Source organism: Chaetodon auriga, chromosome 5, assembly GCF_051107435.1.
Source record: "Chaetodon auriga isolate fChaAug3 chromosome 5, fChaAug3.hap1, whole genome shotgun sequence".
NCBI classification, from domain to species: domain Eukaryota; kingdom Metazoa; phylum Chordata; class Actinopteri; order Chaetodontiformes; family Chaetodontidae; genus Chaetodon; species Chaetodon auriga.
In genome coordinates, this window is record NC_135078.1 from 10,533,255 (window position 1) to 10,553,524 (window position 20,270).

The following is a 20,270-nucleotide window of genomic DNA, read 5'->3' on the forward strand; positions in this document are numbered from 1 at the left end:
AGAAATGATTGTACGCGTAAAATTCAAATCTGCAGGCATCTGTCAGCCACGCAGACACTGACAGGCATGCAGTATACCTCATGTCCTACTGTTATTCATTGCCCTCCTCCCTGTTACTGTCTCTGGGAGGCAGGGCCACCCCCCAGGGGAAGGCCCTTGTCTGTTGTCTGGACTGAAATCCTCTTGTTTGGTCAGATGGACGCTGCAGGGACTGCAAGTCCATCCTCATGGTTACATGTGTGTCCACTGCAGGGCTGTTTGACCCCTGCTCACTCTGATGAGCATGTTTTTGGGGTTTTTTTTTTTTTCCAAAGCTTCCCCTCCTCTTTTTAGTAGGATCAAATGTTCTCTCAAAGTGGATTACAAAGATTACTTAGAAACTTGGTTCTTATACAAATGGGTTTAATTTCCTCATGGCAGAGAGAGCAAGTTAAGATTGCTGTGATTTTTTTTTGTGAATGCGTCTCCAATTGAATGCTCTTGCTCCATTGGAAGGCGTCCTGCTTCTCTAAGAATTCAAAGTATAATCCTGAGATTTTAGAAATTGATCAGATGAATGGAAAGGTCAAGGTAGAAACCTGGCTGTCTTTCCTCTGGTTCTTGAAAAGTTGACATGTTGGAGCTACCCGCATCACATGGCAACAGTAATATGAACTGCACCCTTAAACATTTACATCTATAATTTTTAAAGCTAACTATTATTCCCTTTGAAAGCCTTTACACAATGCTAGACATGCTCCACTTGGTACCATATATTTTTAGAGTAGCTAGAAAGGATCCAAATTGAAGACCCATTACAGAGTTTGCATGCAAGTATGCATGCACTGACAAGGACTCAGTGGACGTTTTAGGGGTGTAAGACAAAGTTAATAAATAATGATTTCTCATTCTAGACAGTGAATTGGGTAAAACTGCACAAAAATTTCATGGTCTTTTAACATAAGTCACACAGTGGACATGTCTGAACACGAGTTTGTCACCATCAGTTGAAGGTGGTTTTATGGTTTGCCAAGTTTGTGAACACTGCACAGCACGCGGCACGTTTGAGACTGTGGCTATGCCCCTTAGTTACTGTCTCATGACGACTTTTCAGTCTGATGTATTTTGACTGTATTTAGATTCATTACACTCAAGTTGTTAACCACAGCTTTTTCCGTATGATCTGTGGCTAATCTCATCTGACGTTAGGTAAGTGTGGCTAGTTGTGGACCTCCAATTTCTGAGCTAGTTGTGTTTAGTGCTGTGCTGTTTTAGCTTTTCAGAGGTTATTTCACAAAAGTAAAACAAGAAGTAAGCACTCAGAACTTTGCTCAGAGGTGTTTAATTCATGACAATGTTGGGAAATGGACATGGTGCGGTTTGCAGTGAAAGCACAGACAATATGTGGTTGTACTTTTTTGTCTACCTGCACTAGTCATTTCATTTCAGGTTCTGTCCCCTCAGCTGGTATTTGTTACATTCTCATCAGAATCTGCTCATCTCAGCTATCACAACAAAATACCAGAGCGTGATGGTCTGGGTATAAATACTGTGCTTTCAATGAATCACCCTCTGGGTGTTACTCTGCATTCAGCCCAATCCCTGTTCGCTGCCTGTGTGCTAGCTGCCCTGCATACTGAATGTCAGACTTTGTGGCATGGAAAACATTTCCTGTACTCTCAGTGATCCTCTCTTTGCTTTGAATGAGGTGACGCAGAGTTGCATTATCATTGCATGTACAGTCACAAACAATGAGCGTGCTATTAGATCCCATGTAGCCATTTACTGTGCCGAGTTTTTCAGAAAGGTCAGAGGAGATGGAAGGTATTTGTGTAGGATGCATGTCAAGAGTGGGACTAAACAGGCCTTTAGTGGCAGCCACACTAAGCTTTCTGCCGGGCAGTGGGCATTCTTCCTCCATCCCCTATCCCATGAGCCTCTGCTGCAGAGACAAAGTCCTCTTTGTATGCCCATGGCTCTTGGCTAGAGCACACAGAGCTTTGAAATTGCGTTTGAACGATGGGATTTTCTTTCGTATCCCTCCTTTTCGTGCTTGCTCTCACCCCTCTTTGCTTTCACTCTGCACTGAATCTCACCCCCTAACCCCTCTCACCCACCCTCCCACCTTTCTCCTCTCTTAGCAACTACTCGAGTGGGACAGTATTGCATTGACACCAACACTCTGCTTGTTACCAGCTTGAGTTTCTGCTGGGGAGCATAGATAGGGAGCATCATCTCATGAAGAATTAGAAAGTTACTCTTGGGTAAAATCTATACAGTTATAGATACCTGCTGCGTACTGCGAAGAAGCTTCAGAGAATTAATTATTAATTTCTCATTTTTATTGTTTGTGAGTGAATAAAAGGCACTTTCAAATGCACGTGTTTTGGATGTTCTGCTAGAGGAGTTTTGCTTTCTTTCTATTTTCCTTCACTTCTTGTTCATTGCTTTATCATAAAATACTGTGAATACTAAATTTCAGTTTGTAATTAGACAGGGCTGTATAAATAAATATAAAGGCTTTGGTTTGAACATGTGAAAGGTGCAGAAAGTAGCAGATTCCAGCTATAAACACTGGGTGTCAGTTTGCTTTTCCTGATTTTGTGATAATGTGTTTCCTTTAGCAGGATTTAGAGTGAGTAAAATAAGAAAGTAAGTAAAATAACAATGTAGTATTTGTGTAGTGTTTGATCACAATTGTATTAGTATGATAAAATATTCATTGCTGCTATTTGGAGAGAAAACACCTTTCTACCCTGCTCATACCATATTTCTTGGCGTCTTTTTTTATTAACTGCATGCACATTTAAAGAATACAGCAGTACAGAGGGTGTTCAGTGTAAGTCTACATCTCTGAGGCTTTGACCGTCGCCTTGCAGTGCTTACTATTGTTTGCATGTAATTTTGACCATATAGGTATTTAAATCTTGTTTTAACTGTTTACTGTAATCAGCGTAAATTGCTGTGGATATTTAGTGTCAGCTATATGTGTGAAACGCACATGGAAATTATTCCACCTAAGGTGTTATTAAACAGGTTGCGGTGACTTAAGCTAGTTGCAGCCTGTGGAAATGTGTGTGTGTGTGTGTGTGTGTGTGTTTGTGTGTGTGTGTGAGTGAGAGAGAGAGAGAGAGTATGTGTGTGTGTGTGTGTGTGTGTGTGTGTGTGTGTGTGTGTGTGTGTGTGTGTGTGTGTGTGTGTGTGTGTGTGTGTGCGTGCCAGCAGACAGTTTATCCCCCACCTAGTAATCTTATAGCTGCTTGTCTGGCTCGTACCTGCTGCTGTTGTTGTTGTGCTGCAGAAGACACAATGGGGGAAACTTCAAGCCTTCACTTCATATACTCTTTGGCCACTGACTACTGAATGAATGAATTAATGACTCCATGTTGTGGGTGATTTAATGTTAAGTGTTGTACAAGTGTCTAAATTTCACCTGCAAAGTCCAGTTTAAGACTCAACGCTCACAGTATGTGAGCCTGGATTATTGCCCTTCCTCTGTGATGCATGGCGAGTTTTTGAAGTCCATAACAGTTTTTTTTACTTGGTTTTATTAGACTGACATGATTCAGAGTCAAGTGAAACACAGAATAACTGCATTTTCACTGATAACAATCATTAAATTCTAATATTTCATATCTACAGTCAACACTGGTGCCACTGTATTAGCAGACAGTTATGCAATCAGATCAAGCAGCTTTGTTATTATCGCTCACATATTTACACACACACCCTCACACACACACATGCGCACACACACTTGTGCTTCTGTACTTGTGAGGACCCTCACTGACATATTGCATTCCTTAACCCTGACCCTAGCTATTACAACTCCATGCTCAAAGCCTTACCCCAAACCTAATTCTAACCCCAACCCTAAAACCAAGTCTCAAAAAGCCCTTTGAAGAAATGAGGACTAGAAATAATGCCCTAACTTAAAAGCAGATGCAGAAGATCACACACACAGTAAGAACAACACAGTGGTAATTTCGGCACAAAGAGCAATACAATATATTTTACGAAGTTTGGCCAATAACAAAACAATTAAACTCATCTATCTGTATGACCAGTACATTTTGTGTGCAAACTAATACTTCTCTCTGGTTAAGGCTACATGTGATGGAAGTTAGACAGTTTCTTAACATGAAGTTTAAAATGAACTGATGTGGGTGTTTTTGTACTTCCTCTCTTTTAAATTACAGTGTCCTTCTCCTTGAGGTACACTGATTAAACCAAAGCTTACATACCTGAATAAGGTGGTAGTAGAGTCTGTCTCAGTGGGGTCCCGGACATTTGATGAGGCCAGCTGCAGATGGGAAGAAACTGATTGACATCTGCAGGACTCTTCTGTCAGCTTTGCTGTGCCTATCAGGAGAGGACAAATTACATCTGAATAATTTTTGTTGGTGCATGGAGTTTGGTCACCTCATGTCATTCCCAGCATAGCTTCACCCACCTCTAATCTAAGCAGAGGTCTGATCATCCAGAAAACACCTATGAAGCCATCCAGGAGCCGGTTGCACAGGATGTTCGTAAGTTCACACCTGGCCTGCTTCTGAAATGAGTGTTTACACACACACAAACCACACAAACTTCTTCTAATGTACAGATCAGTCATTACTAAACATTTACACCCATTAACTGCCAGGTCTAGCCATTGTGTAGCTAACTCAACCAACTGATAAAGCTAACATTAGCTTATGTATGTGACCCATTTCTAGTGAAGAGTAAATGAAGAGTAATGAAGAAAGAGATGATGAGGAATACAGTCGACATATCTGACCTGACACGTGCTAAATGCTGTTTATTAATGATGTATGCATGACAGCAGTGGAATGAAGCAGAAACACCCAGGTTCCTAAAAACAGCTGTGTAAAATGCTCATTTCAAAGTGAAAATGCCAACAAAAGAACCCATCAACACTAATGTAACCACCATGCACGTTGTCCCTACAGTGGAAACAAGCAACCAAACTGAAGCATGATCACTTGTGACCCCTGGCAGCTGGTTAAGGGGAGTGAGGAGTCAGCATTCAATGGCGATATATAAAACAGGGCAGTCGATAATACTATGAGTCACCACAACCATGAGAGGTCCTTGAGAGGCATACAGCTATAAATGTGCTCAAAATGTTATGCTGATGGGTCCAGTAGTATGTGTGATTAGCTGCAGACAGATACACACACACACACAACCAAATGTATGATCCCCTCCTGGCTTATGTGTGGTGGCGATAATTGCTTAAATTACATGTATTTTGCCTCTCTAAAACTGTAATTTTTAGAAGTTATACTAGCTTGTGATGGTACAGTGACTTCCTGTTTCCAAAGTTCATTGCTCTTGATTAGAAGGTGTTATAGATGTTTCCTAGCAACCCATTATACCACTGAAGTATTTACTAAGACATTTTTTAAGTTTTAATGGTGCAGCCCGATTCAATAAATCACTAGTTTGAAACTAGTCAGTATTTTCTAAGACCTTTGGAAGGACTTTATGTTTGAACCCAGTTATGGATTTATGAATAGCTGGTGCAACCCAAAGGGCCTTGACATGGAGATAAGCCTTTATTAATGTCATTAGTTACACCTGGACCATTCCTTCTATGATAAGTCAAGATCTCTGTAGGCTAAGGTTTAGCTGGGCAGTTTCCTACTCCACATCAGAATGACACCATGGTACACGGACAATGTTGGAGGCGCTGTAAACTTGTTTTAGCTTAATCTTTGAAAAAGTGATTTCACATCGATCTGTCATGCAGGATGTTCACAAGTGATGAACAACTTGCAGCTTTGACGCAGTCTGATTCCTCGAGCAGAGATGCCATAATTTCATTTGTGTGAGCTTTTCCAGGAACAGGCTGCAGCTCTAATGATGCACTTGGCTTGTGTAGCTGTTTGCTTGTTTGACAATCATCTGTGTGTGTAGCTTTCTACATGCATGGGCCTGCTTTCATGGAGGAGGGTAGTGAATGTTTGTGGACTCTTATTTGAAGTTCAAACATTGTTTCCACTTGTTGGAACAAACCGTGATGGAGTCAAACATTTACAGCGTGTTTGAATTGCTATGAAAAGTATAATTTATGTATCAATCCTGTTGAAATTCTGTTTGTGTTGCTCTCTAAATATTCAAATGAGAAGACAAGGGAAGGAAAGCCAAGCCCCTGCTGAAGAATAGGCCAGTTTGTGAACCATTTCCTAATTGTTAATGAGGGGCTCCAGGGCAGCTTGCCAAAGCTGGAGGGCCAATGGCGAAGGCCTGTTTGAACAGAGGGGGCAGAGAGGGAGAAGGGGCTAGCTGTGGGGACACTGTCACTGAGGGGACCCCTAAACCCCATCGGCCCCCTCCTACCTGGTTCACAAAGTGCTGGAGCAGGCAGCTGAGAGCGACTGTCACTTCCACCCGAGACTTTAATGAGGGTCTAGCTGCGGCTTTGGGACTTGGTGAGCTTGTGTCGCTTGCCGACTGCTATCTGAGGAGCAAACCCTGGGTCCGCTGATTTGGAGAGTAAAGGGCGGTCACAAAGTTTTTAAAGATGTCTAACAACAACAATAACCAAGAGGAGAAAGAGGAAAAGGAAGAGGACATGGAGGAGAAAGGAGAGGATGTCATGGTGAAAATCCCACCACCTCCATCTCCTCCTGAGGTCAACTGGAAGGGTCCAGCTGAGGAGGGGAAGCCAGTTCCCAAACCCTTGCCCAATGGGCATCAGTGCCAGCCTATGAACCGCAGTATTTTTCCTCTCTCCACAGTCTCACCGGCAGCCGAGAGAATCCGCTTCATCCTCGGAGAGGAGGATGACGGCCCGGCGCCTCCACAGCTCTTCACTGAGCTGGATGAGCTGCTGTCGGTGGATGGACAGGAGATGGAGTGGAAGGAGACGGCCAGGTAAAGAGCTCAGTGTCAGACTTGGGGGTTCCTCTTAAAGTTCCCGTATGCGCACCTTTGATTTTAATGATGTGTAGAAAGCTTCATTTCACAGCTGACTGAAAAGTCATCCACACAGCTGTTCTTTTTGTTTTGATCATTTTAAACATCCTTCACAGAGGCAAATCACTGAACAGACTCCAGCCAATTGTCAGTCTAAAATCAGGTCTAACATTAGGGAATCTGCTGTGTGCTTTGAATGTGGAGCAGCATAAAAAGCGAACACACAGGGTTTCACAGGTTTCTCCTGTGTGGCCTACTAGTGGGATGGGATGGGATGATTGTTTATGCATCATTAGTGTTGGATGAGTGAAGCTCTCTCAGGGGGAAACTGGATCCCTGGGCTGCTGTTTGAGGCTCCAAATGAGTTGATTTGTTATCCTAACCTCTGACCAATTGTGCTGCGCATAGAAGTTACATTTTGGTTCTCTGTTGGTTGAATGATTTTCAGATGAAGTCTATTGAAGAAATGTGCTGTCAGAGTCTCTCAGTATACTTTAAAAGTGCCTTTACTCAAACACAGGAGGGCTTTACGAGGCTTAGTTTGTTGTTTGAGTTGAAAATGATTTAGAAGTTTAGTCTTCTCCAGGAATGATACTGACAGATGATGAGTTTGAAATGGTGATTTCAAAAGGCGACGCTATAGCTTATCAGTCCTGCAGAAACCTGCCCAATGGGAGGCATGATTAACATGAGTTTAACCTGGATTGGACTGAATACATGTCGGTCAAAAGGCAAATGAAGGTGCATTATGCTCTTTGTCATTGTGGACTTGGGAGTTGCATTTCTTATCATCATGCCAACCATCAGGGGAAAAAAACACCTAATGATCAAAATTTTAACTATCTGGGATTATGTTCAAAGTACAGCGAGGTACAAGTCATTCTCTCAATATTCTGTACATTTCTCAGTATACAAATGGCCAAAACTGTCGCGCTTTAGTGCTGTGGTTTACTGTTATGGTAAAACAAAAAAGTTCAATCTAAGTAGAACAATCCAATTAGGTAAGAAATCAAAAAGGTTAAAAGAGGTCTACAGTTTCAGACCCTTCAAAAAGATTTACTGACATATTGCTTACACAAGGTGAAATGAATTAATCCTGCATCTTAAATGTGATGTATTATTCTGCAAATCACTGCAGAGACCAAGACCCTCCCCAGTGTGGGGAGCTCAAAATGAATAAAAGATGTGACAAGTGTTGGGAAGTGCAAGCTACTTGCCAAGTGCAATTCTGGCAGTCAAACTGGCCAAATAAAACCCTGGTATAGAAATAACTGCTCAGTACCAGCTTAGTTTCTCATCTCCCTGACTGAGGGAGGGAGGGGGAGGGGAGTGATTAAAGAAATACATGAAGAAAGTAGAAATGATAACACTGCCACTGAATTTAAGAACAGATCATGTTACCTTAACCATAAACAAAAGAAAGCATTGAATTCCCACACGCTGTCCGCCTGAGCAAAGACCCTCGAAGGTTTATTGGCCTCAACATTAGCTAAATGCACAGTGAATATCAGCACACTGCCATGCCACAAGGTGCCTAACATCATTCTCATTAACTGATATTTTCATAGAAATGGACATCAAACACACTCCTGTTCTACTTCCTTCCTGACATCGTTATATTTGAAGGCACACTCCGTTTCAGACTCATTGTATTACCATTGTATTCTGCAGGTCACTAAAGGTCACAAAAAATAAAATGCATAGTAACATGAATATCCAGAAAATATGTAATTATGAGGTTAGTAAATGTATACTAAATATGGTCAATTAATGGTGGTCCAGTAATGTAGCTTGGTGTCCCAGAAGGTCTCAGTTGTTGGTTAGTTCATCACTCTTTGATGTACTCAATAGCACATACTGTATGTACTTAACTAAGATTATGGCATGAAATATATAAATACTAAACTTTGTTTGAATGTTGACATGTTCTGTTGCCTGTAACTTTCCCAGTTTAATTCAGTCTGTCTTTTTCATCCGTCCAGGTGGATCAAGTTTGAGGAGAAGGTAGAGAAAGGAGGTGAACGCTGGAGTAAGCCCCATGTGGCCACGCTGTCCTTACACAGTCTTTTTGAACTGCGGACATGCATAGAGAAAGGCACCATCATGCTGGACATGGAAGCGTCCACTCTGCCTCAGGTTGTTGGTAAGTTGGCCGCAAGTCACTCCTCTCCTTATGTCTTTACAAGATAAATTGCATTAAATTGGAGTACAGCTAATTGACCTTTCACTAAACTCCTCCTCCGAACAGCAACTGTCCAATCATAGCTTAGTAACTGTAGCTAGGGTTTGCATTTCTCTACATGCTGATGTAGAGTCCACAAGGCTCGAAGAAGAGCGATGCTCTGTATCTCAAGAGTTTGGAGGGTGGAGTGTTTATTTGTAGTCTTTCCAAAACCTAAAACACAAGAGAAAAAGTGTGAGGAGTGGATTAAACTTTGTCTTTATCTGCTCTAACATAAACTGAAAATGCTAGCATGTCTGGCTAACTACCTTACTACTGAAAGAAGGCTAATGACATCCCCACAACAGACAATTCAGGGGTTATATTAACATGAAAAATATATGTGCATTGTATTTTTTATGCCATACTATTGGGCAAACTAGCTCTACACTGAAATACACAAACAATGCTGCTCCATTGAATACATTACATGGATCAACAACTGGTGAGGATGCTGATGTTGTGCCTGGTAGCTTTAGCCTCAGTCTTTTAGCATTGCATCATGGGCACCGCCATCAAGTACATATTTTTTTTTATCTTTTACTTGGTTCTCGTTTTAAAATGTGTCATATGGAAGCATCAGCAGGAGACAGACTTCTCAGCTGACTCACAGAGTTTAAGCATTAGCATTAGCTTACATCAACTAGCTACACTTGACTTTTGCTAGCACTACAAATTGCTTGCAAGAGTCAGCAACAGTAACTAAGGAAGGCGGGGCTTGAGCGTTGCAGGAAGTGCTTTGACATTGCTATTTGAAGTGAAAAGCGATTATTTATTGGGTTATGAAGCACATGATCTTTACACTGGAGACTGGGCTCTGCATCCCATCCTGCTTGTGAATATCACACTTATAATTAAGTAATTTTCATGTGTAAAATCTTTTAATTTTTTAATGCTACAAAACAGCGTCACTGACGAAGGTCATCACCTTCCTTCCAGAAACTCGTCTGTCAGTATGATTTGATCTGCTCTCTGATGTGCAGGACATTCAGAGCTGGTCTGTAGTGTTGCGTGCAGGTTTATGGATTGATGCAGCACACAGAGGGCTCAGAGGCTTTCTTCCTCACCCTTCTTTGCTCGCTCACATCCAGCCTATCCTGTGCTTTACTGTATATTAGGACACAGGGGGACACAAATAGTAGTTTGTAAATGGTCACACAAGAACTTCCTAATTTTAGGACAGTCGACCCTCTTCGTTTTTGTCTGCATGAGGGAGCAGGAGGAAGAGTTACCACTTGGAGTGATTAATGTGAAGTAATTGACTGTGCTGCATGCAGAGCACAGTCCGAGCAGAGCTGGGCCTCTTGCTTTGAGGCCAGCCGACTTGACTGATGGGCCATTAACAGCACTGCCCCTCCACAAGAGGAGAAACTCCCCGAGGCTGCTATCTGTCGGCATTCAGGCTTCCGACTTTCTCTTTAAAAATAGGCTAGACCTTTTGATTGAGCTATTTCATGATGCCACGAAGACTTTCATACAGGAGCATTACGGTCTGGGAGGCACTAATTGAGTCCTTTCAAGTATGAAGAGACTTTTTATGTTGCTTTGAGTATTTGCCTTGAGTGATGCTGTTACTAAATTAAGGCAGTTTGGTAAAATGCTGCATGAAAGGAAAAAAATAGACCCAAAATGAAAGCAAAAGGCTGTTGTCTTGATGAAATCATCTAACAAGAAACAGAAAGCCTGAGTTTAATTATTCAATTGTTGATGTTGCATTTAAAGTAAAAATGCCAAGCATTTATTAATTGTAGCATGCTGATGTTGAGGTTTTGCTGGCTTTTATTTTTCACATTGTGATGCTGTAAGTTGAATACATTTGTGGTTTTAACTGTTGCTCTGATAAATGAATCACTTGTAAGACATCTCTTTGGTTTCTCGTCGTTGTTGAGTGTATTAAATGCAGCATGGTTGAACTGCGAGTTGCAAAATGCTGGAACCCCCAGTTTGAAATCTCCTTTCTTCCCTCCCCTCTCTCTGCATCTTCAGAGATGATCACTGACAACCAGATAGAGATCGGCCAGCTCAAAGCAGACCTGAAGGACAAAGTGATGTACACGTTGCTACGGAAACATCGTCACCAGACCAAGAAGTCCAACCTGCGCTCTCTGGCCGACATCGGCAAGACGGTCTCCAGTGCAAGTAGGCTGTTTTCCAACCAGGAAAACGGTAATACTGATGCCAGTTTGGTGCAGTCTTCTTCTTTTTTTTTTTTCAAATGATGTGAAAAAAACCCAAATCAGCTATTTTAACAAATGTAGATGTACCTGCAGTATCTGCATTACTGGGTTGGATTTAGTCAGGGCCTTATAGTGAGTTTTGAGGACTATGAGGAATTGCACAGTGTGCCACAGAGGGCACACTGCTGCCCTCCTCTGCATGAACCCACCAATGTGGCACTCAATAGTCCTAAATAAGTACCAGCTTCTCTTCATAGAAGCAGAAAAACATTTTTTTATTGGAGACAGTGTCAGATATTTGGTCCTTATAGTATATATACATAAGCATTTTGTAGTGTAGTGCTACTACTTGCTCACTAATCCTCTCATTCAACTAGTGAAACTAAAGTTTGTAGACGTCTTTTTCTAATTCATCACAAATGAAATCACTCTAACAACACTTTTAATGTACTCACTGTGGGACACTGTGCTAACTCACAGACTGTTAGACCTCACTGACACTTTCAAATGGACTTCAACTGTAAATCTCAACACTGAACTACTCGAGTTGCTGCATGACTTTATGGCACCGGTGAGAAAAGTCCAGGGCCATAAGAGATCATAAAGCTTGACCCAGTGTTTTGATAGGATATGACTAATAGAGAACATGAGAGATTATCATTTACAGCAGAAATCTCTGCACTTGCTGATATACGTTCATATGACTCTATTCACTTTGAGTTTTGCTGAAATTTCTGTAAATTCATGTTTTATTCACAGCAGAATGTAACACCTTTTCTTATCAGCCAGGACGGGCTGTCGCTTTGCATCACTGAAAGTTCCCCCAGACAGATTACTACAAAGAGTCTGATTCAGATTCACAAATAAAGATAAAGCACACAAAAGTAATGGAGGTTGCCTTAATTGGCCATTTTAATAGGATTGCTGTGTGAAATGGGTTTAACATCGATCTGGTGTATTCTGCATGTAGGGCTCACTGAAATTCATCCTGTTACAAAATCCTTTGTTCATGAAATTGAAATGAACATTTTCCTCAAGCAGCTGCAAATTAACACCATGAGCCAACAGAATATCCAATCAGTCCTTTAGTGGTGTGATTTGAAGTTCTTTCAGAGTGAACAAAGTGGCGGCCCCAACACACACACACTGATGTCTCACTGACAGTAGCAACGTGTGTGTGTATGTGTGTGCTATGATTCTAACACTAACGAGATGTTTCATTGTGTTGAAATGTCATTAATCTGTGATCAGCCTTGGGTCCTTGGAAAGAGAAGTTATTTATTACCTGCTATTAGATTCAGGACACCGGTTTATGACTCAATCAAAAAAAAGCTGCCTCTGTTCGTAATCTGCTTTGTTCTGGCGTTCAAATACAAATTCATCTCATGAAAGCCTGAGCAGTACCAAGATAAGGGGTTTCACTAATAATCATTAAATGATTACAACTCTGTGAGGATAAAGTACATCATCGGGTTTATTAAAAGGCACGTTGGACTTCCTGTCCAATGACCCAAGCTGTCCTAATTTAACGGTGGCACTCCTCACCTCACGTTTTCTCTGCACAGCTCAAATCCAGATAATATCATGTTTTAACTGCCACTTGATTTTGCTCTCTAACAAATTGCTTGTCTCAGCGGGCTTGTCTATCAACTCTCCTGCCGTCTCTCCCTCCCATCTCTCTTTCCTCCTTTTTTGCTTCCCTGGATTGGGTTTGATAACCTGCTGCTGCTACTAAAAGCTCGCAGTCCTCTTGAGAACTCTGTGACTTGCCTGTCGGGTCGCATATCAATGGAGGACTTGCAGTCTCAAAGGAGTACCAGCATGGACTGGCTCAGTAAGTTCACTGGACCCAGTCTACGTTCACACTGCAGACCACTGATCTGAGTACTGTATTTGGCTTTTTTTCCCAAAAAGTTATCTTCCATATAATAACACTCAATCTGCCAAGACCCCAAAATGATATTTTTGTCCTTACTCAGATTTGTGTCACGTGTGACATGAGAAGAATCCTTCAGCTGCAGTGTGAACGTAGGCGTGACCGCACTGTAGTGTAAAGTGTTCCCACACCTGACATCCAGACCCCATGTGTCAAGTACAGTAGAACTCATCTTTATGTGCTTTATGTAGTAGCATCACTGACTAGTTTTTCCATCCCTGTCAGGCTTTTTTAGTTATTTTAAGGGATTTTTTTTTGTCCCCAAACCTTTGTGAAAATATTGGGCTAAGATTTCATATTTGATCCCTTATGTATTTCCTTTAAATGTAGCTGTCTTCCCCCTTTATTGTTTTATTTACTCTATGAAAGTACTACAGTTTCATCTTTTATACTGGCTGCATCATACTGACAAGCAGGTTATTACCCACAATGCACAGGGGGGCAGATGTATGAGAGGCTACAGTGGCATCAGAATTTGCGCCCATTGAGATCTGTACATCTCTGGACACCGTCCCTCGTCTGTGACAGCTCGGGCACTAAAGTAAGATCACGTTCTGCTGTCAGATCTCTGACGCCGGAGCGGACAGGCTGAAACCCAAACTCAGCAGAGCGTCTGTCAGAGTGTCCCGTCCACCTGCTTCAGACGAGGGAAGCACGTAGTGGAAGATGTTGATGTGAAAGATGAATGAGTAGTTTTTTCCCACACGCCGAATAAGCTTAGAGAGAGAGATGTTTGAAGAATGTTAACTTCATGATCCGTACAGAATGAAGTGGACCAATCATTATCTGTTCTGTATTTTGAGATTTGGAAAAGCCTTCAACACGTTACAGAGCTTGGCGCTGTAGAGCATTAAATCCTATATGAACGCGAGAGTTTATAGTGGAATCTTCATGTTTCTGTCTGCGGGTTGCATGAAGGCCACTGCTGCTTCATTATTCCTTTTCGACGCTGCATGTGGAGCAAACTGTCTGGGCCACTGTCTTTTCTTGGGTCTCTGCCTCCTTTTTCCATTCAGTTCTTAGATCCTGGTGAAGGTGAATTTGTTCTCACTGTTCAGGGTCGATGTGTTTTCACAGATAGTCCCACCACAACTCACCGGAACCTGACCTCCAGCAGCCTGAACGACATTTCAGACAAACCGGAAAAAGACCAGGTGAGTCTGACACCTGATAATCTTATTAGTGGAAATCTATTTTTGTTATTCTGATTTCGTCTAGAAATACTTTTGCTGTAGTGTTTCAGCACTCAATCACCAGAGATTAGCTGTCAATCAACCTCTGTGGGCAGGGCTAGGACATTTTGATTTCTTGGGATTTTATGTCATACTGCTGGAAATTTTAAAATGGGCCACAAAACAGACAGTAAAGCTTTTGTGACGTGGGGTTAACTGTTTTATCAAGCTCAGTTTTCTCTGTGAGATTTAAGTCTAAATTTAAGAATTAAGAGTTGTTTTTAGAGTCCAGTCAGATTTGCGTCATAAATCACCAAGATCACGAGAGAAAATCTCATTCACGTTTGAACTGTAGTTGCTTTCAACAGAGGCTATCAGGCAGTTTTTTTTGGCTAATTAACAACTATTTAAAGCAGGTGTGAGGCTTGATTCAGTCACTGCAGGGTCCATTTTTCTAAAAAAAGGTTTTTCAGGGATGATTCAGTCTTTCAGACTGAAAAGTGGTGCATTGGTCCAGTCCAGAGTCGAATGCGTCAATCATTTGTCATACTTGACATGACATTGCAGCGCTAACATGTTAGCCTGATGAGGCCTCATCCAGTGCAGAAGTGGAGGAACCAGTCAGAGCAGACTGCTGCTGGTTCAGGACAGAGATGACACTTTCTAAAGGACACTGGGCCTTATGCAATATCATTTTTCTATTCTGATCCTAAATCACTCTCACTTTTTCCTGTGAGGTTTGCCTATACCATTGCTCCAAAATTTCCCTTTTCAACTCACTGAATGCCACCTGGTCATGAGTACCTTCACATTCAGGATATTTGATTATAAGCATTGTTATTTTACCGTACTGTTATAGTATGATAAGTTAGTTCATTTCTTTGTGGGTCATTAGGATTTCAGTATTACAAACAGTATTAGAAAATTGGCAAACACCACAAATTCTCTTCAATCAGTGCTGTGCCAGCAACAAATCTGTGGGTCTTGCATGAGATCTGCTGCAGCTGATCTGAACCGGCTGCACCCAAGTCTGTCAAACTATATTCAAGTGGCTTATGTAAGATCCCTACTCACCTCAGCATTTTATTGAGGGTTTGTAGAAAAATCAGATGAAACTTTTCCTTTGATGGTCAGTGTGGAGATTTTTGTGGCAGCAGCGAGGAAAACGCTTCGGCTGAGAATGTTTACTGCAATGATTAACAGAGAGAAAGAAAGTGTAAAGAGAGAAAAAAAAATCAATGATTAAAGTCAGAGTGGACAGAACACACACCTGTACTCTTCTAGTCCACTTCCATTACAAGTTTATGATACACTGCGTCTTAGATTTGAGGAGATATCAGAGTTTTTTTTGCCTCACTTTTTTTTTTTTTGCAGTGCCTTTGAAAAGACTTATTTAGCATTAAATTCTTTAATTCCCATTCCAATTTCCAATCTGGGTGGATTTATGACAATTGGATTAGCAGCAAAACAAACTTTCAGATCAGTTTCCTTTGCAGAAAACTGCTGTTGTGGTGAGTTCCTGCAGCAGATGACCTCAAACTAGTCTGTTTGCTTTGGTGCTTTCCAGACGGGTTACGTCACCCTGTGGTCTCCATTGATTCTGACAGTGGAATAGTTAGATTATCACAGTTTGTAGCAGCCATTTGTTCATGTGGTCTCATTCCAGACCGGGCCTCTGAGAGGAGGGAATTAGGTCAGACAGATCCAGTAAGTCCTCCTGTGGGACAGACAGATAGGAAAGAGACAACTGGACAGGAAGCGCAGCTCCTGAACTGAAGCTCTTCCACACCCACTCAGCCTATAAATACTGAAGTTTCCTCAGTGGACACGGGATCATTTCCGCACTGGCCACATGTCTGGTAACTTAACGACAGATGAGATAGAGATAGAGAGGCAGAGAGGAGTACGATTAGGTGCATTTATGAATTATGTATTGAAATGTGTTCAAACTCTGGCTGCATTCTTGTACTGTGCAGAGATTGTGTTGCATAGTTAAAAAAAAACTTGTGCATTATGTTTTTGCAGCCTAATTAGGAAATCTGATTTTAAGGACGTCCATACTGCAGTGGTTTCAACTTCAAAGCGTCAGTTTATCCAAATGACAAATGTCACAGACCTCTGTTGGTATTTAGCCGTGCAGAGGGTTTAGTTTATTTGTTCGGGATTTGAGACGTCCATCTCTGAGCTATCTGCCATCACACCTGCATAATTGAAGTGAATGTAGTTTGTGGTGCTCCAAGCATTGAAAACTTAACTTTGAAAACATTCAACATCTTTCTAGAAACAACATCCAATAACTCACAGAACAAACTATAACCAGTAAGGACTGCTTTTCCCATAAAATAGTCCCTGATGCTGACAACATGCATGGATGGGGAAGATATTTCAGACATATGCTCAGACCTGGCTAAACTCTCCATGGCTGTATTACCACCAGAGGTAACTAAGAAAGCATGCTGATGAGCTGATCCTTGGAGAAGGAGGCAGCACTGAGCGGCCGTGTTGTGTAAGTTCACACTTCACAGGAGCTAGCTCAAAGTTCAGTTCACGCAGATCAAAACCAGCCAGTTCACGTTTATTTCTCCCATTTCTGAGCTGCAAAGGCTGCAGCTCTCTTACACTGTAGTCTAGTACACGTCTGTCTACTTGTCAGTGGTGGAATGTAAGTACATTTACTCAAGTACTGTACCTCAGTACAAATCTCAGAGGCAAATATTGTCTGACAATTTCAGTCACTGGTTAGATTTTCAGGTTGAGAAAATTCTACCACTTAGGCTAAATAAAATGATCAAAACCTGTCTTGGATTAACTGGAAAATGCATCAACACTAAGCTGAAAACAGGGCTGTTGCAATGAAAAGTCACATTTTTATAAGAAGAAACTTTATTGTCATTGCAAGGGGTACAATGAAATTCCGTTTGGCAACATCTCCTGTAGCAGCTACAATGTCCTAGTCATAAATATAATATATAAATAGTAAAAATAATAATGACAATAAATAAATAAATAAATAAAAAATATGTGGTTCTCCTAGGACATCAATACTACAAACATGATGATCTTAATAAAAAAGCATCATATATAAATACAAGAAAAATTGATGCATGTAAACTGCAAAGACATAGGACAGCACCTGGACGCTAACTCATAAGCTAAATATGACAATATTTCACCTAAATGTCTCACAGGATATGTCAGTTCACTGTCACTTTTCTGTCCATGATTCAGCACCATAACTCAGGAACAGAAGGGCAGATTGAGACCATAGTCCACATTTGGTCAGATGCTGAATTGGTGACACTAATCTAATCATCCACCTTCAAACTGTGCTGATTGTTTAGATCTTCTGCTGCTGGGTTGAAGATGTGTGTGAAGCATCCATGTTTTACAGTTTGTAGCTTCCTTGCAGAAACATCCATATTTGAAGCATTGTAGTTCACCACAAGCTGACTGGTTCTGCTGATGTTGAGCTTCAGGTGATTGTTGTTGCACCATGTGATGAAGCTCTAAGCTCTAACACTGGAAATGATTCACTGGAATCACATACGTCAAAGTAGCTTAGTAACTGCCATTTTGACTTAAAAAATACACTTAATACCTTTTCTTAAATCCCTTGAAAGTCTACGAATGCATTATTTTGGCATGTTCATACACAACACGGCACCATAAAAAACACTAAATGTCATTCAAAATCTTACAACCTACATCTACATCCCAGGTTAGCGAGAAGAAAGAAGAAAAAAAGAAAGTTTCATGTCTGAGATAACTGACTTTGTGTGTCGTGCCAGTTGAGAATCAAGTGGAACAGGAACAGATTCAGGTAAACGTAGTTTATGAGGGCAGTGTGGCGTGGATTAGCAGTGATGGGACACAGGACAGGGAGTGCAGTTACGCAGGTTTAACCTCGACTCAATCATTGACAGACAAACCCATTGCCAAGACAGCTCAACAGCCTCTGATTGGATCTGTTTGGATCTCACCAGTGGAAGGTCACAAGTTTATGGGATTTCAGTCCTCAGAGGTTGATGGCAATGATCCTGCCAGTACATGATCTGGGTATGGCGGGCATGAGGACAAGAGACAGACACACAGACAGACAGACAGTCTTCATTTTTCTATTTTTTATACTTGGCTGTTTTTCATTGTCTTCCCTAACTGTTGATTGGTACCAAATACGATGAAAAAAAAAGGTCAATTCTCATTATTAAATATTTAGTTTTTACTCCGTCTTATTGAAGACGATGAATTTTTTTCAGAATGACGAAAGTGACTAAAGACTCTATTTGTAATCTGTTTATCCAGTAGGCCTCAGTGTTATTTACTAGTAACCAGTCAGTGTTGTTTGTGATCTAATCCAATTTAAAGCTGATTTTAAAGCCACATGTAACGTCATCCGATACTCTACTTGGTTTGACATCTTGGAACTTGTCAGACTGTTCTCTGGGCAGGTGATTCACTTCTTCTCCAAATTGTCAACTTTTTGGCTTCAGACAGCTTTGCTTAAGCGGGATGACGCACATCTTTGACCTTATCTGAACACGTTGGAAAACCACTTTTACAAAGCATAAATACCATGAAGCGATGATGATTTTGGGTGAACAATGAGAACTTTTACTGAATAAAGGAAAGCTACTGACTGTTTTGGATGTTTCTGAGATTCAGAACAGCAAACAGTTGATGGTTGTTGGTCTTTTGCTGGTAAGTCGCTGTAGTTGTTGTGGATGGCCTGAGCGTAGGGCGATTAACTGGCAAATGTTTAATTTAAACCTTTATGATGCTCAGACAGTCTTGTGTAATGGGGGATAAGAACATTGTCACCTTGTCACCTTATTCATGTAAAACATAGTTTTATGTGACATCCAGAGGTCCTATGAACTGTCCCTGGCTGCGTTGTAGTGCATGTGTTCTGCCTGCTCTCTGCTGTTTTGAAGTTAATACTCAACACAGTAGTCTTTAATGACAACCTTATCTAGATGTTTATGATTAAATATCTCTGAAGTTTTATTTATTAATGATCTCAATCTGCAAGCATGCCAATTTTTTTTTGGATGAAGCAGATGTGACTGTGGGATAAACGTTTCTATTATATTTTTATGTGTGCACTAACAGCTCCTGGATTCAAAACAGTGAAATCGACTTTGTTGGTCAACCCCAGCTGAAGTGTGTGATGGACACGATCTGACATTTGAACGGCCTTTTATTTCATTTCATAAGATGTAAGAATCAAAGTTGAGCAGCATCAAATATTCGTGGATAAATTCTGTGTATGTTTAACTGCTACTGCAGCAAAATAATTTCCCAAATTGGGATCAATAAAGAAGCAGTCTAAAGTCAGGCCCTTTAGTCCCATCCCTCAGTAAAGGACGTACGTATGTAGAGTTCCTTACTTGAAACTAGAGTTTTACGGACATTACAGCTAGCACTGTTTACGTTTTTCTTCCTGAAATGGAGCCACGCTTTGGACTGTTTCTCCCTCTCAGCCATCATTCCATGTTCCAAGTTTCCAGCAGCGTAGACACTGGAGTTTGACGTCATTGTTTTGCCATGTGCAACTGTCAAAATACATGCCGGCATCGATAAAAGGAACTGATGCGCTCAGAGGCTTTCTGTTCCGATGGATCGGACAATTTGGAACCAGTTCTCAATTCCCATCCCAAATAAATCTTTCAATGAAGATATAGTGATGCGGCAGACGAAGAGAGCTGCTTCCTCAGAGACACAATCGCAGGACTTGAATGTCCATTGTAGTAAAATGTTGAACCTCTGGAGCTCTGCAGGTGTCTGACCGTCACCATGACAGAAAGAAACACAGCCTTCCTTAGATGCCATGGGAGCCTCCTGGTTTGGTATTTAAGCTGAAT

At 41.2% G+C, this 20,270-nt stretch overlaps 1 protein-coding gene across 5 annotated transcripts in view; it reads left to right on the forward strand.

Annotated features, from left to right (window-relative positions):
- The window catches only part of slc4a4a (solute carrier family 4 member 4a), a 54,395-nt gene that overhangs the window by 14,970 nt on the left and 19,155 nt on the right, over positions 1-20,270 (forward strand). For 2 of the 5 annotated variants that reach the window (XM_076731742.1, XM_076731740.1), the window contains exons 5-9: positions 6,726-6,861; positions 8,886-9,046; positions 11,111-11,290; positions 13,040-13,135; positions 14,315-14,391. In XM_076731742.1, coding sequence (XP_076587857.1) covers positions 6,726-6,861; positions 8,886-9,046; positions 11,111-11,290; positions 13,040-13,135; positions 14,315-14,391 — 650 coding nt within the window. The remainder of the gene's footprint in view (positions 1-6,725; positions 6,862-8,885; positions 9,047-11,110; positions 11,291-13,039; positions 13,136-14,314; positions 14,392-20,270) is intronic. The other 3 variants (XM_076731745.1, XM_076731743.1, XM_076731744.1) reach the window with 2 other exon arrangements.